A 24,356-nucleotide genomic window follows, 5' to 3' on the forward strand; every position below is an offset into this window, starting at 1 on the left:
GCGCGTGTGTGTGTGTGTGTGTGTGTGTGTGTGTGTACACACACACACACACACACACATACGCGTGATCAGAACGAGCTCATGGAGGTTTTCAGGACTACTGTCACAGACCAACTTTAGCATTTATTGATGTCGTTTATTTATTTTGAGTTTAAGTTTGGGGAGAAATGTGCATTTTCATTAAATGTCATGAAGATGTCCCTTGTGCCACTTCTACAAATATTCATATGTAATACTCATTTTTCACCAAGAATGCATTAAATTGAATTGAAGACAAGTTCAGCACAAGACATGATGATATTCCAGATGTTTGTATTGTATCTGCGTTACGATCGACTCACGGAAGCATCAACCTTTACCTTCTCATGTGTGTGTGATCTTCATATTGCCAAAGACAAACCAGAACATCCGTTAAATACATTCATTTATATATTTATACATATGCATATTAATCATATCACTGATGGGGATGGGTTCACTCAGTACTGAGCGACTAAAGAGGAAGCAGGAACGTGTGTGTGAGAGAGGGTAAGTGAGTGAGTGTGTTAATGTGTGTGTGTGTGTGTGTGTTTGAGAGATCTACATTCAATACAGATTCACGTCTTCTTTCTATGGGTTAGGGTTACACTCTCTCACACACAATCTCACACACACTCTCTCTCTCTCTGTCTGTCTATTTATATCTATATCTGTGTCTCTGTAGTAATTCGCAGATTGTTTGATGGATTGGTTTATTTCTTTCAGTCATGTTTTATTGATTGCTATCTTCTGCTCAGTAGTTTATGACTCCAGGATCATTCATCTGGATCTGCCGTGGCTGCTGAAGCTTCATCCTCATAGTTCATGCTTTCCCCAAACCTTTCCAATGAAGCTCTGAGTCAGAGTTTGGCACGTTCTGAGCTCTCCTGAACCGGCGGTCACTCCGGCAGGCTGAGGAATGGCGACGCCAGCACCAACGGCACTTCTTTATCTGCGGTGCCGAAGAGCGGGAACATCTTCTCTGAGAACTGGGCCATAAACACGTACAGCTCCGAGCCAGTCTTAGCGTTATAGAAGACCAGCTGACCCTCCTCCCAGTCCAGATAGAGGCCGATGCGGCGCAGGTGACCTGTGACCCTGACCTTGGCCAGCGGGGGGGCGGTCAGGGCCCGTAAATGGCTGCCGCTCCACCAGAGGGCGTAGTATCCCAGGGCAGGGGTCATGTCGAACAGGCCCTTCCTCTGTGCAGACTCACACACCACTCCCAGCTTCCAGTCCTTATTCTCCCCCACGGTCACCTGGAATAGGGTTAGCAGGTGTTTAGCGTGTGTGTGTTTAGCCTGTGTTCGGCCTATGTTTAGCACATGTTTGGTCTGTGTTCGGCCTGTGTTTGGCCTGTGTTTGGCCTATGTTTAGCGCATGTTTGGTCTGTGTTTGGCCTATGTTTAGCGCATGTTTGGTCTGTGTTCGGCCTGTGTCTGGCCTATGTTCGGCCTGTGTTTGGCCTATGTTTAGCGCATGTTTGGTCTGTGTTCGGCCTGTGTTTGGCCTATGTTTAGCGCATGTTTGGTCTGTGTTCGGCCTGTGTCTGGCCTATGTTCGGCCTGTGTTTGGCCTATGTTTAGCACATGTTTGGTCTGTGTTCGGCCTGTGTCTGGCCTATGTTTAGCGCATGTTTGGTCTGTGTTCGGCCTGTGTCTGGTCTATGTTCGGCCTGTGTCTGGCCTATGTTTAGCACATGTTTGGTCTGTGTTCGGCCTGTGTCTGGCCTATGTTTAGCGCATGTTTGGTCTGTGTTCGGCCTGTGTCTGGTCTATGTTTAGCGCATGTTTGGTCTGTGTCTGGCCTGTGTTCAGCCTGTGTTTGACCTGTGTTTGGCCTATGTTTAGCGCATGTTTGGCCTGTTTTCAGCCTGTGTTCTGCCTGTGTCTGGTCTGTGTTCAGCCTGTGTTTGGCCTATGTTTAGCGCATGTTTGGTCTGTGTTCGACCTGTGTCTGGCCTGTGTTTGGCCTATGTTCGGCCTGTGTTTGGCCTGTGTTCGGCCTATGTTTAGCGCATGTTTGGCCTGTGTTCAGCCTGTGTTCAGCCTGTGTTCTGCCTGTATCTGGCCTGTGTTGAGCCTGTGTTTGACCTATGTTTAGCGCATGTTTGGTCTGTGTTCGGCCTGTGTTCGGCCCGTGTTTGGCCTGTGTTTGGCCTATGCTTAGCGCATGTCTGGCCTGTGTTCGGCCTGTGTTTGGCCTATGCTTAGCGCATGTTTGGCCTGTGTTCGGCCTGTGTTTGGAGCATGTTTCGCCTGTGTTAAACCGGTTTTTAGCGTGTGTTAGCGTGTAAGCACCTCCCAGTAGTGTCTCCCGGACTCGTAGCCGTCTTTAGCGAGCGCGCAGGACCAGACGTCGAAGCGCTGAGGGCTGTTGCGGTAGAACTGCAGCTTCTCTCCACGCTTCAGCTGCTTCCGGTCCTCCGACAGGATCAGGAATGGGTACGCCGAGCTCGGGTTCAGCACCACGTCCTCTGGAACACACGCATATCATCAGGCCTCGCATTTCACACATCACTGACAAGCGACAGCAAATTACAGAACAGAAGTAGAGAACACTCACCAAGATAACCTTTGACCTTCTTGTGCCCTAAAAGACAAAACATTCAGCACCTCATTATATGTTAGGGCAGCTAAGTAATGTAAGTAACCCACTAAGTAATGTTGGTCTGCATTTATCAGCTCATAGACAAAGAAAACAGACGACTTCAGAATCATGTCTGATGTTTTACCGGTGGTGTGTAATGTAAGGATAATTAAGAGTAAAAGCATGAAAATATGCCTTTTAAGAGGTCACAGGCACGCATAGCATAAAACCCAAACCTGAGTGTGAGTATGTGTGTGTCAGAGTGTGAGAGTGTGTGTGTGTGTCTGTAAGTATGTGTGTAACAGTGTGAGTGAGTGAGAGTGTGTGTGCAGGGCCGGCGCTAGCCATTTGGGTGCCCTAAGCACAAATGCTTGGCGGTGCCCCCACACCCCCCACCCCACCCCACCCCACCCCCCAACCAACCAACCAACCAACCAACCAACCAAAGAAATAACTACCATTCAGAATTTCTTAGTTAGGTTCTCTTTACTTCCAAAATAGCTGCTGCAAATGAATAATTGGAACTGAACAATGTAAACACAAAGTTAAAAGTGCAAAAAAAGTTTAGTGCAAATAACAGTATAAGTGTATGAATTTTTGAAGTATGAATTTTAAAGTGCACATTTTAAACTGCAAATAACCATGCATAACTGCACAGTAGAAATTACTCAACAGAGGGACTACATCTCTATAAAGAGACCATTCTGCTATTCTATAGAACTATATTAAACATTTTCACTACCATCAGTTGTCAGAGGCCCTACAGAGGCACACGCCTACATTTCCTAGCTGCAAAATCAGCTATCAGGTCATCATATGACAGTTTCTGAGCCACGTCCCCATTGATGCTGATGACAGCCAGACCACTTAAATGCTCCATATAAACACCTCAATCGTAATAAAAATGCCCAAACCGAATGAAATTGTAATCGGTTTGAGAGGGGTGGGATAAACCTTTTCATGAACTGATCAAACGAAAAGTTTCACCATGTAAACGACCTGACCCGATTACTTTTGAGTGTGCGTCCTTATATGACGCGATACACAGCGCGCGCCTTCACCACTGAAGAGTGCGCGCCGTGGCGCGCTCACACCAGGTTATAATGTTGAGAGGAAAGTTAATTTTTCTGAGGGGTAAACTTTTTATTTCGTTAGAAATTATTAAGATAATGTTGGCATAATGCCACAGACAGCTTGGCAACACCCTCTCATATTAACAGCGTTTGTCCCAGCACTTTTTACTTCAAAAACGTGCATGTAAACGTGGATATTGTCTTACTTGCAAGCAACCCGCGAGCATCATCCCGCTGTCTCTTCTTTTTTCTTTTTTCCGCCCCCGACTCTTGGTGCCTTTTCGAGGCCATGTCTGAGGTCGGTGTCTGCCAAATTTGACATTGATTGAGGCATAATCGAACAGACCACTGGGAGGGGAGGGGAGGGGGGGGGGCACCAGAGGGAGACTGGCACAGAGATTCACCTTTTTCTCGACTAATTTGGTCTAGGCCTATATTACTTTTGTATTGCTTTTGTATATTAACATGCTTTTAGAAATATTTTATTTGTCATTTATACTAGTAGCCTATTGTCATGATTTTTTCACGACCCAGATTTTTTGGTGCCCCCCCAAGCACTTGGTGCCCTACGCGCAGTGCGTGATGTGCGTGTGCGGAGCGCCGGCCCTGTGTGTGTGTGTGAGAAACCGGCAAACGCAGACATTTCTTCAGCCTAAAGTTTTACACTCTCTACGTCTAATTTAATGAATATCACTTAATCTCCAACATCTAATGTAATATCTGCTGACCTCTTATAAAAAGGAAATTAACACAAACAAATGTATGGAACACACGCAAATACACACACACACACACATATACATATAGGCTACATACCTGTTTTTATTTTCCGTAGATCTGTAGAAATGGAAGCGTTTGGAGAGAGATCATTAATCCTCCTAACACAAGCGGCCCAAATGTGTTTCCTGCGAGATTCTTCACATACCTTTCAGTGACCAGTCCTTCCTCCTCAGAGAGCGCACACTGGTCATGCTCTCACTCTCGGCCAGGGACGACACTGCAAACACACACACACGTAAGTGGTCCTGTCCCGCATGCGTTCTGCTCCTAACACTCCTAACGGTGTGTGTGTGAGATCTCACCTGAGTGTCTGTACTGCACCTCCCCGAAGCGTATGTCGTCCAGCCGCTCCCGGATCTCTCCTAAAGCTGCTTTAACGTCTCCGAGTGAGAAGTGGAGCGTCAGATCCTCCGCCTCCCGCAGGTCTGAGCTCGGCAGCGGCTCGCCGGCCTCCTCGAAGCTCTGCATCACAAACACATCACATGTTCAAGAGGCGACCCTGAAGAGAAGGAGCTCGTGCCTCATATGGAGAAACAGGGCAGTAATGAAGAGCATCTGCCCAAAGCATCACACTGCCTCCGCCGGCTCGCCTTCTTCCCATAGTGCATCCTGGGGCCATGTGTTCCCCAGGTAAGCCACACACACACACACACACACCCGGCCATCCACGTGATGTAGAAGAACACGTGATTCCTCAGACCAGGCCACCTTCTTTCATCGCTCCGTGGTCCAGTTCTGATGCTCACGTGCCACTGTTGGGGCTTTCGGCGAGGTCAGGGGTCAGAGGTCACCCTGACTGGTCCATACGCCTCAAACTGAGCTGCTCTGTGTATTCTGACAGCTTTCTATCAGAACCAGCATTAACTTCTGGAGCAGTTTGAGCTCCAGTAGCTCGTCTGTTTGATCGGACCCCACGGGCCAGCCTTCGCTCCCCACGGTCATCAATGAGCCTTGGCCGCCCATGACCCTGTGGCCGGTTCTCCACTGGTCCTTCCTTGGAGCACTTTTGATAGATACTGACCACTGCAGACCGGGAACAGCCCACAAGAGCTGCAGTTTTGGAGATGCTCTGACCCAGTCGGCTAGCCGTCACAATCTGGCCAAACTCGCTCAAATCCTTACGCTTGCCCATTTCTCCTGCTTCACACACATCAACTCTGAGGACTAAATGTTCACTTGCTGCCTAATATATCCCACCCACTAACAGCTGATGATGAGATCATCAGTGTTATTCACTTTATCGGTCATAATGTAATGCCTGATCGGTGTGTAATCTGTTCTGGATGAGATATAAATCTGATCAAGTATACAAAAGTATATGGATTAGTATATGAAAGCACAAATATCTAAACACTTTAATCAAGACACGTCCTGGAGAAGAGACATGATATTAAAAGAGTTTGTGCGTAAAACAGGAGCAAAAATCAGCCGGTCGGAAAGATCACTCAAAGGGAAGCCATGAGGCTTTACTGGCTCCACTTGTGTTGTGGCGTTTGGATATATATTTAGACCTTCTCAAACACTCTTTAATTTTTTGTTTGAAATGTTGATTTCCATTAATGTCACCACAGTTAAACCTGAACACAGATAAATACACACATCACATCAAGAGTTTCATAGCGTTACAATCAGTGATGCCAGCAGCGTAGTCACGCGTTCCTCTAATCTGACGACGTTTCTCCAGCAGCGTAGTCACGCGTTCCTCTAATCTGACGACGTTTCTCCAGCAGCGTAGTCACGCGTTCCTCTAATCTGACGACGTTTCTCCAGCAGCGTAGTCACGCGTTCCTCTAATCTGACGACGTTTCTCCAGCAGCGTAGTCACGCGTTCCTCTAATCTGACGACGTTTCTCCAGCAGCGTAGTCACGCGTTCCTCTAATCTGACGACGTTTCTCCAGCAGCGTAGTCACGCGTTCCTCTAATCTGACGACGTTTCTCCAGCAGCGTAGTCACGCGTTCCTCTAATCTGACGACGTTTCTCCACCAGCGTAGTCACGCGTTCCTCTAATCTGACGACGTTTCTCCACCAGCGTAGTCACGCGTTCCTCTAATCTGACGACGTTTCTCCAGCAGCGTAGTCACGCGTTCCTCTAATCTGACGACGTTTCTCCACCAGCGTAGTCACGCGTTCCTCTAATCTGACGACGTTTCTCCACCAGCGTAGTCACGCGTTCCTCTAATCTGACGACGTTTCTCCACCAGCGTAGTCACGCGTTCCTCTAATCTGACGACGTTTCTCCAGCAGCGTAGTCACGCGTTCCTCTAATCTGACGACGTTTCTCCAGCAGCGTAGTCACGCGTTCCTCTAATCTGACGACGTTTCTCCAGCAGCGTAGTCACGCGTTCCTCTAATCTGACGACGTTTCTCCAGCAGCGTAGTCACGCGTTCCTCTAATCTGACGACGTTTCTCCACCAGCGTAGTCACGCGTTCCTCTAATCTGACGACGTTTCTCCAGCAGCGTAGTCACGCGTTCCTCTAATCTGACGACGTTTCTCCAGCAGCGTAGTCACGCGTTCCTCTAATCTGACGACGTTTCTCCAGCAGCGTAGTCACGCGTTCCTCTAATCTGACGACGTTTCTCCACCAGCGTAGTCACGCGTTCCTCTAATCTGACGACGTTTCTCCAGCAGCGTAGTCACGCGTTCCTCTAATCTGACGACGTTTCTCCAGTAGCGAGTATCTAACCCGTTACTATTTCCAAACCAGTAATCAGATTAAAGTAATTTATCCAAGTCACCATGAGTTACTATTTTAAAATATGCATATATTTTGCTTTCTTCTTGCGTTTTAGGGAGATTATTTTTTTCAGGAAAGATTTTTTAATTTCAACTTAAAATGTCAGGAGACATGTTTGATGTTAGGGTTAGAAATGCACTTCCAGTAAAGTGAGTGTTGGCAGAAACGGCCGTCATCTCTGTGTTGAGGCGGCGGGGCTGTTGTCGGAAACGGCTGAATGTAACTAATACGGTAACTTCTAATCTAACTTAGTTCCTTTTAAAATCAAGTAATCTGTAAAGTAACTGTTACTTTTTGAAAGGAGTAATCAGATTACTTTTTCAAAGTAACTGTGGCAACATGTAGCTCTTTTAAATGGCTGAACAGCACCAGAGGGTTAAGAATGTTTAGACAAAAATACTGAGCAAGAGCAGGATGTGTCCTGATAGTGCCCGTGCTTCAGTTATTGGTGAGATGGGTTAAGAAGAGCACCTGAAGGAAGCCGATGTGGTCGTCGGAGACCGCCTGAGCCTCCAGTCGAGCCCTGCGCTCCTGCAGCCGCACTAGCTCCGCCTCCAGCCGGGAGACCACGCCCTGCCCTCGGCCAATCACAGCCTCCCTCCGCTCCTCGATCCCGCCCACCAGCTCGGAGCGGATTCGCTGGACGGAGTGTGTGATGTCAGACAGCAGCTGCTCGACCTCGGACAGCTCGGCCTGAGAGGAGCTCTGGAACACACACACACACACACACACACACCTTCAGTGAGTCTGCAGCTACACATTTGCTCAGTATGGGTCTGTGAGGGTTAGACACTGACCTGCATGGCCTGTACTTTGCTCTTCATGTCCGCCAGCTGAGCCTTTCTGTCGTCGATGCAGGCCTGAAGGTCCAGCTCTGTTTTCCCCAGCAGTCTCTGAGACGACAAAACACTCGGAGATCAGGCCTTTCTCTCCAGCAGGACTCTGCTCTAACTAACTCTTTAAAAAAGAAGTTACCGGGTTGCCTTAAAATATTTGAGTATCGACAACCTTTATTCAAATATTATCAAAATATATATTTTTAAAGAAGCATATGTGTGTTTTATTTGAGATGACGCAGTGAGACATAAATTGTGCTATTTCCGTGATTTATCACATTTCTTTATGTGGTACAGATACAATAATATTTATATTTTACTGCGGTCTGTTCTTCGAACGCCGCTGACTCAGCTGGATTTGGTTGATGATGATTTGGCTTGATCTCGGATTGTTTGGGTCTTCGACGCTCATCGCCGTCAGCTTAACCCTGCTCGGGAGCGGCTCATCATGGAAACAGGATTAGATGATCTTGAGGCGAAACTTAAAGCGTTAGTTCAGCCAGTAGTGTAAATTGTGTGATTAATTCCTCCTGTGGTTGGCCAGCCGTCAGACCTCCGCTCATCTTCACACACAGATGAAGATATTAGTGTTGAAATCCGATGGCTCAGAAAGGCCTTCATTGACACCAATGTCATTTCCTCTCTCAAGACCCATAAAGGCACTAAAGACGTCGTTACAAAGCCCATCTCACTACAGCGGCTCTACAATCATTGATGAAGAGGCCAGAATAGAGTTAGTGCGCAAAAAACACTAAATAACGACTTATATAGTGATGGCCGATTTCATGAATCAGTGAATCGATTCATGATTCGGATCGCCAGAGTCACGTGATTTCAGCAGTTTGACTCGCGATCCGAATCATGAATCATTTGTGTTCATCTTGTTGACCCCGCCTGACGTAATCGGTTCTTACTTCTAGCCCAGCAATGTTTTGGTGCTACTTAAAGGAAGTGTGTGTAAGATTGTGGCCAACACTGGTACTGCAGGTGTCTCCCCCTCCCCCTGACTCGGGGTTGCCAGATTGGCTGCAGGATCAGCAGAACGTTTAGCTGTGGTAACTAGAGCACATCTGGCAACCCCAAACACTACTGACTCCTGATTGGTCGATAGGTGGAGGGCAGACCCCAGGTTACTTACTTTTTTAAGTTAAACCAACACTATTTTTTGACAGTGCATGACTTTATGCGCACCTGTTTGCTGGCTCGCTCAGTCTGCACGGAGACGGTGGTGTGTGTGCGGTGCTCCTCCAGCACACAGATGGCACACACACACTTCTGGTCGGTGCGGCAGTAGACCTCCATCAGTCGGCCGTGCTCCGGGCAGGTGCGTCCCCGGAGGGCCTCGAGCGGGTCCAGCAGCCGGTGGGTGGAGTAGAAGGAGGTCTGCTGGTGCGGCAGAAGGTGGAGCTCGCAGTAGGAGGCGGTGCAGGTGAGGCAGGATCGGACGGCCGGCTTCTTCACACCGCTGCAGACGTCACACAGGATCCGCTCGCGGTCGGGCCGAGGACCGGCAGAACCGGCTTCAGCAGGCCCGCCGTACCGCATCTCTCTATACTTCTGCGCGATGTGTGCGAACACGCGGTTAATGCTGAGCTCGGGCCGCTCCTCAAACTCGCGCTTGCACAGCGGGCAGCTGCAGCTGGAGCTGGAGGCCCAGTACCCGCCGATGCAGGCCTGGCAGAAGTTGTGTCCGCACGGCGTGGAGACCGGCTGGCTGAAGAGATCCAGACAGATGGAGCAGGTCAGCTCCTGCTCGGAGGAAAGATCGCCGTCCATCTGACACACACACACACACACACACAGAGATCTGAGGGTTAGAGCGAGCACAACCGGGGCGGAGGGGAGGAAGACCACCACCATCATCATCATCATCACCATTATCATCATCATCATCATCATCGTGATCAATCAGCAAGAAACTTCACATTAAGAATACCCAGACAGCATTGTGACTGAGTGATTTTGGTTGAGGTTGATATTTCAATGCTTAGTAATGTTGGACCGATGTTGAAAATTCACACTTTTCAGTGTTGATCTGTCCCATCATTCAACATGTTAAAGCAAATCTAAATCAATTGGTACATTTCTGTGAAACGTGAGCACATTCATTATCCTCAAAGGACGAATCTCCGCCAACGAGAGTGTGGATTAACAAAGAACTCCATAGATTGAATTCAAGGGGATGAACCAGTTGATTATTATTAGTATTATTCATATTAATGTTTTAATTATTGTTTTAAAATCTCCTCCATCATGGAAAATATCTCCAAAATTGAATGCGCCACAATCGAATCCAGTAGGTGGCGGCAATGCGCCCTAAAGCTGGATCATCCACCAGATCGAAGCGCAGATGAACAGACTTCAGGCGTGACCAAGGCCCTGTCCTAAATGGCACCCTAAACCCTCACGGCCTTCCTCTGAGTCCACACTTTCACGCCGTAACGCCGCTTTGACTGCCGGGTAGAAGTCCTCTATAGCTCGCAAACTTGCGGGCTCGGCTGAAGTGCGCATTGAGGGCGAATAGCAGCCGCAACGGGGGCGCTCACGAGCACCCTTATTAAAGCTTAAATGACGAATGGGACGCCCTGCGGTCTTGTGGACTTAATGGACACACACACGCAATGGCCATTGTAAGCCCACAAGACTGAAAGTGCCCATGAAGTGTGCCATTTGGGACAGGACCAGACACGTAACCTTTGGACTGAGGACTCTACGGCCCGGTTCCACAGACAGGGTTTAGATTAAGCCAGGGTTAGGCCTTAGTTCAATTAGGACATTAAAGTACATTTTATAAACGTGCCCTAGAAAAACATCACTCTTGTGCATCTTAAAAATAAAGGAGAGAACCAAAAAGGGGTCGAAGAAGACCCATTATTGGGTCCCTGAGGAGCAGTTTTGTGAAAGGTTCTTTGAAGGACCATTTCTTAACCATTTTAGAGTCTGAAGATTCTTTCTGCGCTGAACGGTTTATGCAGTGGGGAGGTTCTTATTCTTCATGGAGGTTTACACCCCGCCAAAGAACCTTTATTTTTAAGAATGTGTGCATCTTAAGAAAACACAATGGCGCTGACTTATCTGTGCAAGTTTCTTTCAGTTTAAACAACTCAGACATGCATTTTAGTCTCGGACTAGCTTTAGCCTTGTCTATGAAACAATGCCATGACTTTAGTTATTGATTCTTTTCTTTCCACTCTCTGAAAAGGATGTTCTTCCTCAGTGTTTCTGTCCTGTTTTCCAGCACAAACATCTAAACATTCTTAAGTCAAGACACGTTTACTGGAGAAGAGACACGACTGAAGATATTACGTGTTGTTTTCTGATAAATGCGTGAAAATAAAGTGAGTTTGTGCTTAAAACGAGAGCAAATGTGTCAGTGAGTCAGAAAATGGTTTTCTGTTTGAATTGTTATTTTTGGTTATTTTTGACAGATATGTGTTGGGAATATCTGCTGGGATGCTCCCGATGGCCTCAGCTCCGCTATAGTCAATCATCTTTATTTCTATCGCTCTTCTCCAGCGCCGATTGTGTCAGAGCAGCTTCAGTGTTAAACAGGACAATACTGCAGCAGAATTAGATTTGGCTGTACAGTCGTTCTGGAGTAAACAGTGATGTTATCAGCTTATTTTAATTTATCACAGAGAGACAATGTTGGCAGATCAGTGATATAATTGATACTGGAAATGTAGTAATGAATGTTATTTGTATATTTAGTTGAATAACTCTGATCATAATGTTAGTGTCCCCAACTGAGCAAGCCAAGCCAAAGGCGACCAAAGGAACCGAAACTCCATCAGGGCATGATGGAGAAAAATAAACCTTAGAGAAACCAGACTCAGTTCTCCTCTGGCCTATTAACACACAGTGGAGGATTATTATTCTGGACACACAACAGCTCAGAAATCATATTAGATCAGATTATTCAAGAGTTGTATTTGAATATATTGAATATTATAGTAGAGTACTATCACCCCATGAGGGTCCGACTTTCCTCCGTCATTAGTGAGTAACTAAACCAGAACTAATGACCGAAGCGTTCAGAAGGAATTACTAATGATTTAGATCAGGCTCCTCAAACATGCTAACTCTAGTCCTGACTGAAGCCACCGTCGCTGTGGAGGTTTAGATGAGGTTCGGGATGTCAGTTCTTTGGTTGGATTTGGCAGCTCTTTCCCAGACACACACAGATATAAACCCATTATCCGGCGGAGCTGCGGGGAAACGTGTAGTCATAATGGATCAGATGTGCATATCTCAGAACAAAAGTAGTGTGCAAACATTTTGTAAAATGCTGAAAGTCAGGTTTAACAACGTCTGGGTGAGTTCCTTTAGTGAGCTTGCATAATTATTGCCCAAACATACAGCACAAAAACGGCATTATATTTAATGTTATAGAATAGTTACGTGTCGTCTGCAAAGGGCCAGTTTGTCAGAGCATAAAGAAGTTTATTTAGTGTCAGTTTTCAGGTGTTTTTGATTTAAAGACGCTTTATACGCTATAACCGCTAACACTGAGATTCTTCCGAATGAAAAGTGTGTTATAAATAACCATTAATATTATTCTACAGTTCCAGTCTTCTCCTGTACAGCCCCATCGGTTATATCTTCAGTGTAAGGACTTTATTCCCTCCTGACCGCTCTACGGGTGTATATTAGGCTAACTGCGGCTTTATCAATGGCATGGGTTTTGTTGAGACCTGTGCTAATGATTTGTTTTAGACTCTTGTGAGTAACGCAGCCTTCAACAACATTAATGTCTTCCTTCATTAATATTCATCAGAATATTCCCAGTCAAATATCATCTCACTCACCTTTGCTGTGTCTGATGATGATCTGTTCAATATGAGTCCTCTTCTGTTACTGTGGATGTTGTCCTCAGTGTCTCTGCTCCCGGTGTGTGTGTGTGTGTGTGTGTGTGTGTGTGTGTGTGTGTGTGTGTGTGTGTGTGTGTGTGTGTGTGTGAGTGTGTGTGAGTGAAAGCAGTCGAGTGAGTCTGACAGGCTGGACCAGTGTGTGTGTCGAGACAGAAACAGTGTGTGTGATCCTGAATGCCTTCCTGAGGCGTCGAGTAAAGACTTTAATAACCTGACTATCCACCCCTGATCGGCTCAAACACACACTAGTCCTCACCGGATGTGTATTCACTAAAATAATTAAGTAAAATTGAACATCTCAATATAAACCAAGCCTTAAATCTCAAAAAACGGCATCAGAAACAGCACTTCCTTCAAGCGCCTCTTAAAGACCTCTGAACTGATCAATACATTTATATTAAATCTGATTCAATCAGAGCTTATCGTGACTTGATGCTGTCAAAAAGAGAAATATTTGTATTCCGCTCCAACAAAAGCAAGTTAAGGCCTGGAGCTGAAAGACGCAGATATAATGTTCACACTTAAATATAACATTGTGAGAAATCATAAAGGGGTTTTCACACCAATATCATACAAAAAATAAACATTTGGATGCCCAAATGTAAAAACTAAAGTCTCTAATGTCCGTTAAAAGAAATGACCGTTAACTTACAAACTGTGCGTTGCCCGACCCATGGTCTGAGCGTTCCCATTATCATTAGCCCACCCCTGGTTTCATATATTTCAGTAAAGTTTGATTTTTCTGATTATCATAACGCATGAGCTGCACAAATTACACAAAAATGAAAAAAAGTTTCATAGAAAAATTGAAAGGCTGAACATGGTCTCAGCAATGCTTAGGTAGGTGGAGCGTGTCAAAGTAACATCCACATGGATGGAGGACCCAAGGTTTCCCAGCAGAACATTGGCCAAAGCATCACACTGCCTCCGCCGGCTCGCCTTCTTCCCATAGTGCATCCTGGGGCCATGTGTTCCCCACACACACACACACACACACACACCCGGCCATCCACGGGATGTAGAAGAACACGTGATTCCTCAGACCAGGCCACCTTCTTCCATTGCTCCGTGGTCCAGTTCTGATGCTCACGTGCCACTGTTGGTGCTTTCGGCGGGGTCAGGGGTCAGAGGTCACCCTGTCTGGTCCATACGCCTCAAACTGAGCTGCTCTGTGTATTCTGGCAGCTTTCTATCAGAACCAGCATTAACTTCTGGAGCAGTTTGAGCTCCAGTAGCTGGTCTGTTTGATCGGACCCCACGGGCCAGCCTTCGCTCCCCACGGTCATCAATGAGCCTTGGCCGCCCATGACCCTGTGGCCGGTTCTCCACTGGTCCTTCCTTGGAGCACTTTTGATAGATACTGACCACTGCAGACCGGGAACAGCCCACAAGAGCTGCAGTTTTGGAGATGCTCTGACCCAGTCGTCTAGCCGTCACAATCTGGCCAAACTCGCTCAAATCCTTACGCTTGCCCATTTCTCCTGCTTCACACACATCAACTCTGAGGACGACATGTTCACTTGCTGCCTAATATATCCCACCCACTAACAGGAGCCGTGATGAAGAGATCATCAGTGTTATTCACTTGTCAGTGCTCATAATGTTATGGTCATAATGTGACCGATCAGGCATAACATTATGACCACTGACTGGTGAAGTGACATATATTTGTAATTTTGATGACATCTGTCTATATTGTGATGGCGCTCAAAACTTTTCAGAATGCACAATTTAGTGGAAAATTTCTAGAAAAAAAGAGTAATTCTCTGCAAAGCAATAAGACACGAGAATTTATCAAGATCTTTCTAAATGTGCGCTCTTCTGGACTAAAAACTAACGCTTTAACTGTTTAACAGTCCAGCATTGTCTCTCTCTGATAAATTAAAATAATCTGATAACATCACTGTTTACTCCAGAACGACTGTACAGCCAAATCTAATTCTGCTGCAGTATTGTCCTGTTTAACACTGAAGCTGCTCTGACACAATCGGCGCTGGAGAAGAGCGATATAAAGTTGACTTGACTTTAAGTATCTGTGTGATCACAATGGGGCAGATGCGACTCAGCACATGTGCTCCTCCATGTGAAATAAAGACACATATCATTTACGCAGTTTGATTATGGCCTTGAGCTCGCAGTCGGAGGATATTAACACTTTCCACTCTCTAATGTATTTGATTTGGTTTCCAAGCGCTCAGATCACTCCGGATTCCTGTTATAGCCCTCGCTCGCACTGGTCAGCTGGTTCATCATCTCTGAATGACATAAGACTGAACAAATCAGACGAATGTAAACGATAGTTGGCCCTTGGGCGGGAGCCCAGTCAAACCCAATGGTAAGGCCGACCTTGCACATTACACATATGCAACGTGTTCATTGGAGGCAATTTGACAAGGGTATTAAATATAACCTATAAATAAGTTTCTCAGAAAGTGCCCTAATAGGAAAGCTGTAGCACTGTCATCAGAACGGCCCGCAGCTCCGCCTTATATAAGAGCCGGGCTCCGCGAGTCTGCAGTCGGTCTTCCGTCCTCAGGATCCGCTGCATCTCATCCTTAAGGTGTGTATCATGAGCAACTCTTACTCCCATCGCGCACTCACGGCTGGGGTAAAAGATTTGATGAAGGGCTGCAGAATGCACGAGAAATAACACCAAAAGTTGCAGTATTTCCCCTTTATTAACTGAAAGTAACGGCGCGGCAGAGATATGTGTGCTTTTAAGGCCATCTCGAGGAGTTGTGTTCGTGGATATGCTTGCAAATATTAATACGCAGCTCTGACGTGATTTTTTGATTTATGCAAAGAGCGCGCATTTGCATGGACAGATCGCGATCATAAAGCAGCTTCGTTTAAAATGCATTTATTGTTCATTTGAAACCTAACCCTCTTTGACTGGCTGTAAATGCTGTTAAACTGAACGAGGCAAACTGTGTGCTTAAATAAAATAAATGCGCTGTTTAACTTTTAATCAGTTTATGACCATTCGCACAAGATTAAAACCGCGAGATGCAGATAGAGACGCGTTTTAGAAAGCGTGTCATACACACGATACTCTGCAGAATCTATCTATCTATCTATCTATCTATCTATCTATCTATCTATCTATCTATCTATCTATCTATCTATCTATCTATCTATCTATCTATCTATCTATCTATCTATCTATCTATCTATCTATCTATCTCTCTGTCTGACTGTCTGTCTGACTGTCTGTCTATCTATCTCTCTGTCCGTCTGTCCGTCTGTCTGTCTGTCTGTCTGTCTGTCTGTCTGTCTGTCTGTCTGTCTGTCTATCTGTCTGTCTGTCTGTCATAGCTATCAAAATCCAGTGTTCGGCATTTTGCGTACGTGAGTTTTTGTTGTAGATGTCTAAAAAAAAAAAAAGTGTACTGTGCTAATTGAGATTTCTTACAGCTCTTACAGGTTGTTGGCCTTGTCTGTTTCGTTGCTTCTATTACTCTCCCCTTTTTTGTAAGTCGCTTTGGATAAAAGAGTCTGCTAAATGATTAAATGTAAATGTAATGTAAATGTCTGTCTGTCTGTCTGTCTGTCTGTCTGTCTGTCTATCTGTCTGTCTGACTGGATTCAATCTGAAGTTGAATGTAAAGTGAATTCAGTCTGAGCGATGTTGAATGTAAAGTGTGGTGTAATGCACACAGTCATAAAGATTGTGCTCTGCTGTGAATGCAGACACAGCTGCAGGCTTATTCTCGCCACACGCGACTGCAAAGGACATAGAAGCAATAGCTTTCTATTTTAAGAGGTGAGATTATTTCCATTCTGCCATGTGTGGGTCAGGGTCAGGGTCAGGGTTACGTGACTCCCAGCACACACAACCACATGCATTAAATACCAGAGCACTTTTACACGCTAGAGCCGTGTGTGTGAGACGAGCTGCACTTCTTCTTCAGACTCGATCTGTGCCTCATGTTTCCAGATCATCTGTCGGTATAATCGTCTCGTGTGTTCTTCTTCCTCAGAATCATGGCTGCCAGAACCGAGCGCACCTTCATCGCCGTAAAGCCAGACGGCGTCCAGCGTGGCCTGATGGGAGAGATCATCAAGCGCTTCGAGCAGAAAGGCTTCCGATTGGTTGCCGCGAAGTTCGTTCAGGTTAGTGGATCTGAACTCTACAGACGTGGATCCGGATCATGGCTGCGTTTCCCAAAAGAATCGTAAGCCTAAATTGATCGTAGAGACCATTGGTGGCAATTGTTCTACGATCAACTTAAGGTTACGATGCTTTGGGGAAACGCAGCCCAGAGCTGATGCTAACGTGATGGTTCTGATCGACAGGCGTCTGAGGATCTGGCAAAGCAGCATTACATCGACCTGAAGGACATGCCCTTCTACGCCGGACTCGTCAAGTACACGAGCTCCGGGCCACTTCTGGCCATGGTGAGGTCTCATTCACACACGCTCTGCTGATGTATAAACCTGATGCTAAGCCATAGAAATGCTGTTTCGTCAGGTGTGGGAGGGTCTCAATATTGTGAAGGCTGGAAGGGTGATGCTCGGAGAGACCAATCCTGCCGACTCCAAACCCGGAACCATCCGCGGAGACTTCTGCATTGAAGTGGGCAGGTGCGTCTGCTTCTGCTCACTGAACCTCAATCTGCTTCCCTCAATCAGGTCTCCTGTGACAGTAACCGATGGCTTTTTGTGTTTTTCAGGAACCTCATCCACGGCAGCGACTCCGTCGAAAGCGCAAATAAAGAGGTCGCCCTGTGGTTCAAGCCAGAGGAGCTGGTGAGCTACAAGAGCTGCGCGGACGCCTGGATCTACGAGTAAACTCAAGCTCTGCCTGGCTCACGGACGTTATCTGGACTGGAGTTTGTTTGTTTGGTCTTGTAAAGCACTTGTTTAAATAAAACATGGAATCTCACATTTGCTGTAGGAGTCACTTCTGTTGATCAGACTAATATTCAGCTGGATATCAGCTACAGTTGCATGAATAAATCCCTGATGTGAACTCTTTAAAATCCATATTGAGTTTTAGTTTGGTTAATGTATAACCTCCAAATCTCTAAACTTGCATTTAAAAGATTTACAGACCATCCGGAAAATATTCACAGCGCTTTTCCACATTCTGTCCTTTTCCAAAATGGAATAAATGAATACTTTCCCCTCAATAGTACAAATATTTCCCCATAATGGCAACATGAAAGAAGTTTAAAATCTTAGCAAATTTATTAAAAATAAAAAACAAAAAAATCACATATTCCTTGGCCACGACACTCATAATTGAGCTCAGGTCAGGGAGGTGACCAAGAACCCAAAGGTCAGTCTGACAGAGCTCCAGCATTTCTCCGTGGAGAGAGGAGAGCCTTCCAGAAGAACAGCCATCTCTCCACCAATCAGGCCTGTGTGGGAGAGGCGGAGGCCACGCCTCAGGAAAAGCCCACCTGGAGTTCCACTAACGGCTCCTGAAGGACCCTCAGACCATTAGAAACACAATCCTCTGGTCTCAGATTGAACTCTCTGGCCTGAATGGAGGAAACCAGGCGCCGCTCATCCCCTGGCCAATGCCATCCCTATAGTGAAGCATGGTGGTGGCAGCATAATGATGTGGGGCGTTTCTCAACGGCAGAACTGGGAGACTAGTCCGGATCGAGGGACAGATGAACACACGTGTGTTTAATGAGCACATAAATCACAGAGGTAACCTGAAACTCATCTGATGTCACAGGGACTTTTTATTATGTTTAGCTAACAGACGAGCTCCAGTAACACACATACGTCTCCAAAGGGGATTTACATACATACTAAACATCTTAAACTTACTAAATGTTTATTTAACATCTGACATGTGTTTATTGGACGCATAAATCCCAGAGGATTCCTGTCTGATGTTACAGGGACAGATGAGCATGTGTGTTTATCCGGTGCAGAGCCCGAGGGTGCCGTTAAAGGGTGGAGTGATTATATAGAGAGATTAATCTATGTTTATATTTTAATTATTGTAATTTTACAGCCCTTTTCTGATTCTTGATTTCTGTGCCTTTGCTGCAGAGCTTTTGTGACCGTGGCATTTGTGGGAAAAAATGGGAAAAGCGGAAATATAAAGTAAGAATATATTGTTTCTTCTAATATGGAAATCCAATGACATTGGTGTTAAAATGACTGGTTGTGTATTCTGTATTTAGGATCTGAAATCCTGGGAGTGTTTCAGTGCCATGGATGAGACCTTGCGTTTTAAATCCGTCAGATCTCGCTCTACTATTACCAGCGACAGCGGCTCAGTGGAAAGATAAGTGTGAATAAAGCTTTGCTCATGTGCTGTTGACTCGGATATTATTGTGATGGCTATACTTTTATGAATTTGCCTTTATTATTGTGCGTACGTGTTGGCGTCAGCTAGCAATGCATTCTGGGAACTCGTAGTGTGTCGAGTGACTGATGTTATCAAGTGTTGGTGCACCTGTCGCTCTTTTCCTTTATTCCAGAACTTATAATTACATACAAGATCAGGGAAAATGCCATGGTTGTGTCGTTAACAATGAACATTCATAATGCTAAAAACATAAATATCACGGTGGGTCCGATTAGTGGGGTTAAAAATATAAGAACTTAAATTAACCCAACATTTATTGGTAATGTTCCGTCCAAACACAAAATAAACGGGCAGCTGTTTCGCCAACAAGGGCCTGTTGCAGAAAACTAGGATAAGGGATTAAGCCAGGATATCTTGGTGATCCTGGCTCAATTTATCCGCTGATATACAGTTCTCTTTCCTTATTGTTATCGTTCTCGGGTTGAGTGTGCTTTTAGGATACGTTTACACGACAGCGGTGAACTAAATTTTGCATACGGATGAGAAGATCCCCAAGATATCCCGGCTGAATCCCATATCCTAGTTTCCTGCAATAGGCCCTAAGTTTCATTAATATCCCGATATTTACAGACAGATGAACTACACCTCACTCATGGACGTATCTGGTCCTCATCATGGGTCTAGATTGAGCTCATTTCAACATCAATGCTGTTAAACTAATATTAGAGGTCATTACCCATACTACACATCTGCAACATAACCCAAACCTCAAAATAACCCTTAGGGAACGCTCGGAATGAGTTGTGACATTCCTAACCCTGCAATATTCTGGGAAAGTTATCTTATGGTTAAAATAAGAACATTCCTATAACATTATTATTTTGGTTCAAAGAGAAACAAACAAATGGGAACCAAATATTAACGTTGTGTTTTTACTAATTTTAGTTTCAGAACTGTCCACCTCAAAAAGAAGAAAACTAACGAGAAGTTTAGTGCACTGATGATCCATGTATAGCTGAACACAGCTGGAGAGGACTGGTCTAACGCTGATGCAGGAACGGTGTTAAGGCTGCATGCCTTTGGATTAATATAAATTAATATTTTGTGATGAATATGTTTCCGCGTTCGTCATCAGCCACGCCCCCAAGCCCACCCTTTATATATCAGGCGCGCGCGCAGCTCTCTCTTCTGTTCTCTTCCGTTTTCAGGACCCGTCATCTCATCCATAAGGTGTGTATAACGTTTCATATCTCATCCATAAGGTGTGTGTTATGTTTAATCTTCTCCTTGAAGCGCGTATCATCGGCTTCATGTGTGTGTGTTCATGAGCAAACTCTTATTTCCGTCGTTATAGCTCTGTGGCTTTAATCGCTAGTAGTATGGTACACACACACATTCTCACACACACTGCAGGCCTAGATCATAAATTGGACAATGCCTTGATAGCTCGCAGGATGAAGCCGTAACTGCGCTAGTGCGCATGCGCGTTAATTTGGCGGCTGTCCAGCTTCTGAACCTGTGTTGAATATCAAGTGTGGCCGAATCCACACAATCCTAAAGATGCTCTACGGCGGATGCAGCACCGCTATATGCATATTCTCGCCACATGCGACTGTATTAAGCAACGGTAGCGTCTGAATAGAAGCGATAACTTTCTACGTTTAGAGAGAGAGAGAACACTTGACTTCTTCCGTGTTCAGTGGCGTCTGCTGTGCGCATGCGCGACATCTGGAGTGCCGCGTCCCAATCCGCGTACAATCAGTCCTAAATAAAATGGATTTAGCTCGTCTCAATCGTAGTATGTTGAATTCAGTATTCCAAAGATACCCGGGCTCTCTCCGGTTAGATTTCGAAGTGCAGATCGACTGATATTGCCCCCAATACGCTGCGAGTTGGACGAGGATTCGATTAGAACTACAAATGCTGATGGTGTTAAACTACAAACATGGCGCGTGTGCGAGTCCGACGGGTAAGTAGAGAAGTTTAGATAATGGAGTTTGAGTGAATTCATAATCAGTAACTTGACTAAAATATCTATTTAATACTATCCACATTATGCTTCATCTGAAACAGTATTTTGGACTCTTGTAATATGTTTAGTCAGTAACTCTTAAATGCATCATTATATAAGAGAACATCTTGAAGATTTGGTCACTACTACACTTGCATGACTAAAAATGAATATCACTAAAACTGTAATTTTAAGAATACTACATAACAGCATCATGCTTTAAAAGCAATAGATATTAATAGACATGAATACAATCTACACTAAAAATGATCATGAATCGCGTATTCCACATTAACTTTTGATCTGTCCGTCATGTTTCCGGCGATTCGTGATCCTCTGTCGGTATAATCGTCTCGTGTGTTCCTCTTCCTCAGAATCATGGCTGCCAGAACCGAGCGCACCTTCATCGCCGTAAAGCCAGACGGCGTCCAGCGTGGCCTGATGGGAGAGATCATCAAGCGCTTCGAGCAGAAAGGCTTCCGATTGGTGGCCATGAAGTTCCTGCAGGTTAGTGGATCGGGATCAGCGCCGAGACCCACCCACTCTTTAAGACCAATGATATCGGACCCGCTCACGTTTACCGTCTCTAATTCAGCGCATGTCTGTTCAGCCATACCCGATAAACGCTTTATTCAACTTTATTACGGATTCGAACCTTGGGTTGATTTGCATCAGAGCTCTGCCAAGTGTCTCGCCACCAGTAACGGCTGTGCCAAGGGACGGCCGAGCACCGTAGCTGAGGGACGGCTGACATGATGTAAAAACACATTAAAGTTGGTTTCTGTCCTTCAAAATACTATAATAGTTAAGGCATAGCAAAAACGTGTACTGTGGTGCTGTAATACGTGTTAATTGAGTTTTATGCAGTAACTTACAATCTTTTCCTCTGCGTGAGCCGTGCGCGTGACGGACGCTTCCATTACAGGTTTGCGCCAAACCTAGGCGTGTTCTTCAAGCATTGATTCAAATTAAGAGCGACATGTTTGAATTTGCATTTTTTTCTTTTTTTACTATTTCATAATTTGTTTGTTAGAAATATGAACTGAATTTAGAAGTGCTTTTAAAATAAAAAACTTAAAGCGTTAATTTTTTTTTTAACCTGAAGCCCACTAAGAAGCCCACGTTTGGAGTAAGTGCACATGGAATAATCCCGAGTCCACGGCCTGTGTTCTGCTGGGGATTTTCCTTTATGACGGCGGACATAACACACACACACGAAACGCTCATGTTTAGCCTTAAAAATACGAAGTCATTAATTATAAACGGTCTTATTTGTGTACTCTGACAATAACCACAAAGGCTGTGGATTCAGGGGACGGCTTATTGTGTGAACTCCACTCCATTCTTAAATCTATTTTGTTTATTAAATGCAAAGTTTTTAATTTCTAAAGTATTTCTAAATTCAGTTCACATTCAAGCCAAAATAACGAAATGGTAAAAAAAGGGATCAAATTCAATTTCAAGCAAATTCAAATATTTAGCTCTTAGTTTTATTTAACGCTTCGTAACAGGCCTGCGTCTCCTTCCATTAATGACAGTAGCAGTGGCGGCTGAGGAACACAAGCCGACCAGCATATGTGGCGTACCTTGTGTAATGACATCACGAGTGGAAAGAAAAAAGTTTGTCGCATGACATTGCTTGATGGAAATGCCATCATTTCAAACCCAGTGCTGTTAAACTGAATACATGATTGTTTTTCCACATAAACATTGTTGTATAGCCATAGTAAACCCCGTTAGGATATACCTGGGCCTCGACCCTCCTGGCGCTGGGTCTGCGTCCCACTGTACTACGGTCGGCGCTGACATTAACACATTCTGATGGTTCTGATCCACAGGCGTCTGAGGACCTGCTGAAGCAGCATTACATCGACCTGAAGGACCGGCCCTTCTACCCCGGACTGGTCAAGTACATGAGCTCCGGCCCGGTTCTGGCCATGGTGAGCGCTCTGAGCTGATTCGTGCTAATCTGGGGCTGTCTAAACCTGATGCTAAGCCATAGAAATGCTGTTTCGTCAGGTGTGGGAGGGTCTGAATGTTGTGAAGACCGGAAGAGTGATGCTCGGAGAGACCAATCCTGCCGACTCCAAACCCGGAACCATCCGCGGAGACTTCTGCATTGAAGTGGGCAGGTGCGTCTGTGCTTCTGCTTCCTGAATCTGCTTCCCTCACTCATCAGGTCTTCTGTGACAGTAACCGATGGCTTGTGTTTCAGGAACATCATCCACGGCAGCGACTCCGTCGACAGCGCAAATAAAGAGATCAGCCTGTGGTTCAAACCGGAGGAGCTGACGAGCTACAAGAGCTGCGCGAACGCCTGGATCTACGAATGAACACACACTGCTGCTCACGGACGGTTATCTGGACTGGAGTGTGTGTGTGTGTGTTTGGTCTTGTCACTTCTCAAGCACTTGGTTAAATAAAACCTGGAATCTCTCATCTGCTGTCGGAGTTGCTTTAATGTTCCTCTGTTTGTTCTTAAGCACATTGAATCCCCAAACTAGCTTTTATTTCTAAATCCCACCGGGAGTGTGGATCAGGCTGACGTTGAACTGCATGAATTAATCCCTGAGACGCTTTTAAAATCAGCATGAGATCAAAATTAGGTCTTGGGTTCTAGTTTGGTTAATGTGTAACCTCCAAATCTGACAACCTGTTTAGAAGATGACTGTATTCAAGCGTCAGTCTATAAATCTGTCTTTGGGTAACCAAAGCTTCAGTACGGCATCGCTGAGAACTAGGGTTGGGGATTGGATTCGGATTCTTATCGCTTCCCAGTTTTGATTCAATGTCGTAAAAAAAGTCAAATATGAATATATCATTTATTTTCTGTGCCGTTAGTTTCAGCTCAAATAATCAAACCAGCACTACTACATAAGACCTGAGCTGCTCCGCTACACGGTCAAAAAACTAACGGTGTTAAAATACTCAACACTTGTTGGCTGCACCTAAAAGACCAAAGACTTGCTTTTAAGAGTGCAAGGGCTTGAAGAGGTTTGGTTAAGTTCTCGACAGCGCTTGGGGCCGTGCGATGACTCAAACCGCAGTCTTTTGTTTCAATGAGCTGAACCAACCGCAGATGCTTAGAGCTGTTGGTTGTAGTGACGCCTTGATTGCAACATAATAGATTATCTCAGTAATTACACTTCGCTTTGTCTTCGGTTT

General features: G+C 45.3%; 3 protein-coding genes across 5 annotated transcripts; 2 read left to right on the forward strand and 1 right to left on the reverse strand.

Annotated features, from left to right (window-relative positions):
• Positions 1-19: 19 nt before the first annotated feature.
• Positions 20-12,916, reverse strand: LOC137048466 (E3 ubiquitin-protein ligase TRIM39-like). Of its 2 annotated transcripts, XM_067426632.1 has the most exons (11): positions 12,844-12,911; positions 12,004-12,243; positions 9,227-9,811; positions 7,997-8,092; positions 7,671-7,904; positions 4,763-4,922; positions 4,606-4,677; positions 4,497-4,517; positions 2,584-2,610; positions 2,319-2,494; positions 20-1,277 (listed from the first exon to the last, which is right to left on the reverse strand). In XM_067426632.1, exons 3-11 carry the CDS (start codon positions 9,809-9,811, stop codon positions 918-920), a joined length of 1,731 nt encoding a protein of 576 aa, XP_067282733.1. In that variant the 5' UTR covers positions 12,004-12,243; positions 12,844-12,911; the 3' UTR covers positions 20-917. The 2 variants fall into 2 exon arrangements, with proteins under 2 accessions (XP_067282733.1, XP_067282732.1); XM_067426631.1 differs by lacking the exon at positions 12,004-12,243 and having other exon boundaries at positions 12,844-12,916.
• A 2,396-nt stretch (positions 12,917-15,312) lies between these two features.
• Positions 15,313-17,791, forward strand: LOC137047719 (nucleoside diphosphate kinase A 2-like). Its single transcript, XM_067425553.1, has 5 exons — positions 15,313-15,466; positions 16,887-17,019; positions 17,203-17,304; positions 17,378-17,490; positions 17,580-17,791. The coding sequence occupies exons 2-5, from the start codon at positions 16,891-16,893 to the stop codon at positions 17,695-17,697; spliced, it is 462 nt and encodes a 153-aa protein (XP_067281654.1). The 5' UTR covers positions 15,313-15,466; positions 16,887-16,890; the 3' UTR covers positions 17,698-17,791.
• A 2,473-nt stretch (positions 17,792-20,264) lies between these two features.
• On the forward strand, positions 20,265-23,630 carry LOC137047718 (nucleoside diphosphate kinase A2). 2 transcript variants are annotated; one of them, XM_067425552.1, is made up of 5 exons: positions 20,265-20,410; positions 21,566-21,698; positions 23,030-23,131; positions 23,211-23,323; positions 23,407-23,630. In XM_067425552.1, exons 2-5 carry the CDS (start codon positions 21,570-21,572, stop codon positions 23,522-23,524), a joined length of 462 nt encoding a protein of 153 aa, XP_067281653.1. In that variant the 5' UTR covers positions 20,265-20,410; positions 21,566-21,569; the 3' UTR covers positions 23,525-23,630. The 2 variants fall into 2 exon arrangements, with proteins under 2 accessions (XP_067281653.1, XP_067281651.1); XM_067425550.1 differs by lacking the exon at positions 20,265-20,410 and adding an exon at positions 20,415-20,442.
• Positions 23,631-24,356: the final 726 nt, after the last annotated feature.

The sequence above is a fragment of the Pseudorasbora parva genome, chromosome 19 (genome assembly GCF_024679245.1).
Source record: "Pseudorasbora parva isolate DD20220531a chromosome 19, ASM2467924v1, whole genome shotgun sequence".
Taxonomy (NCBI): Eukaryota; Metazoa; Chordata; class Actinopteri; order Cypriniformes; family Gobionidae; genus Pseudorasbora; species Pseudorasbora parva.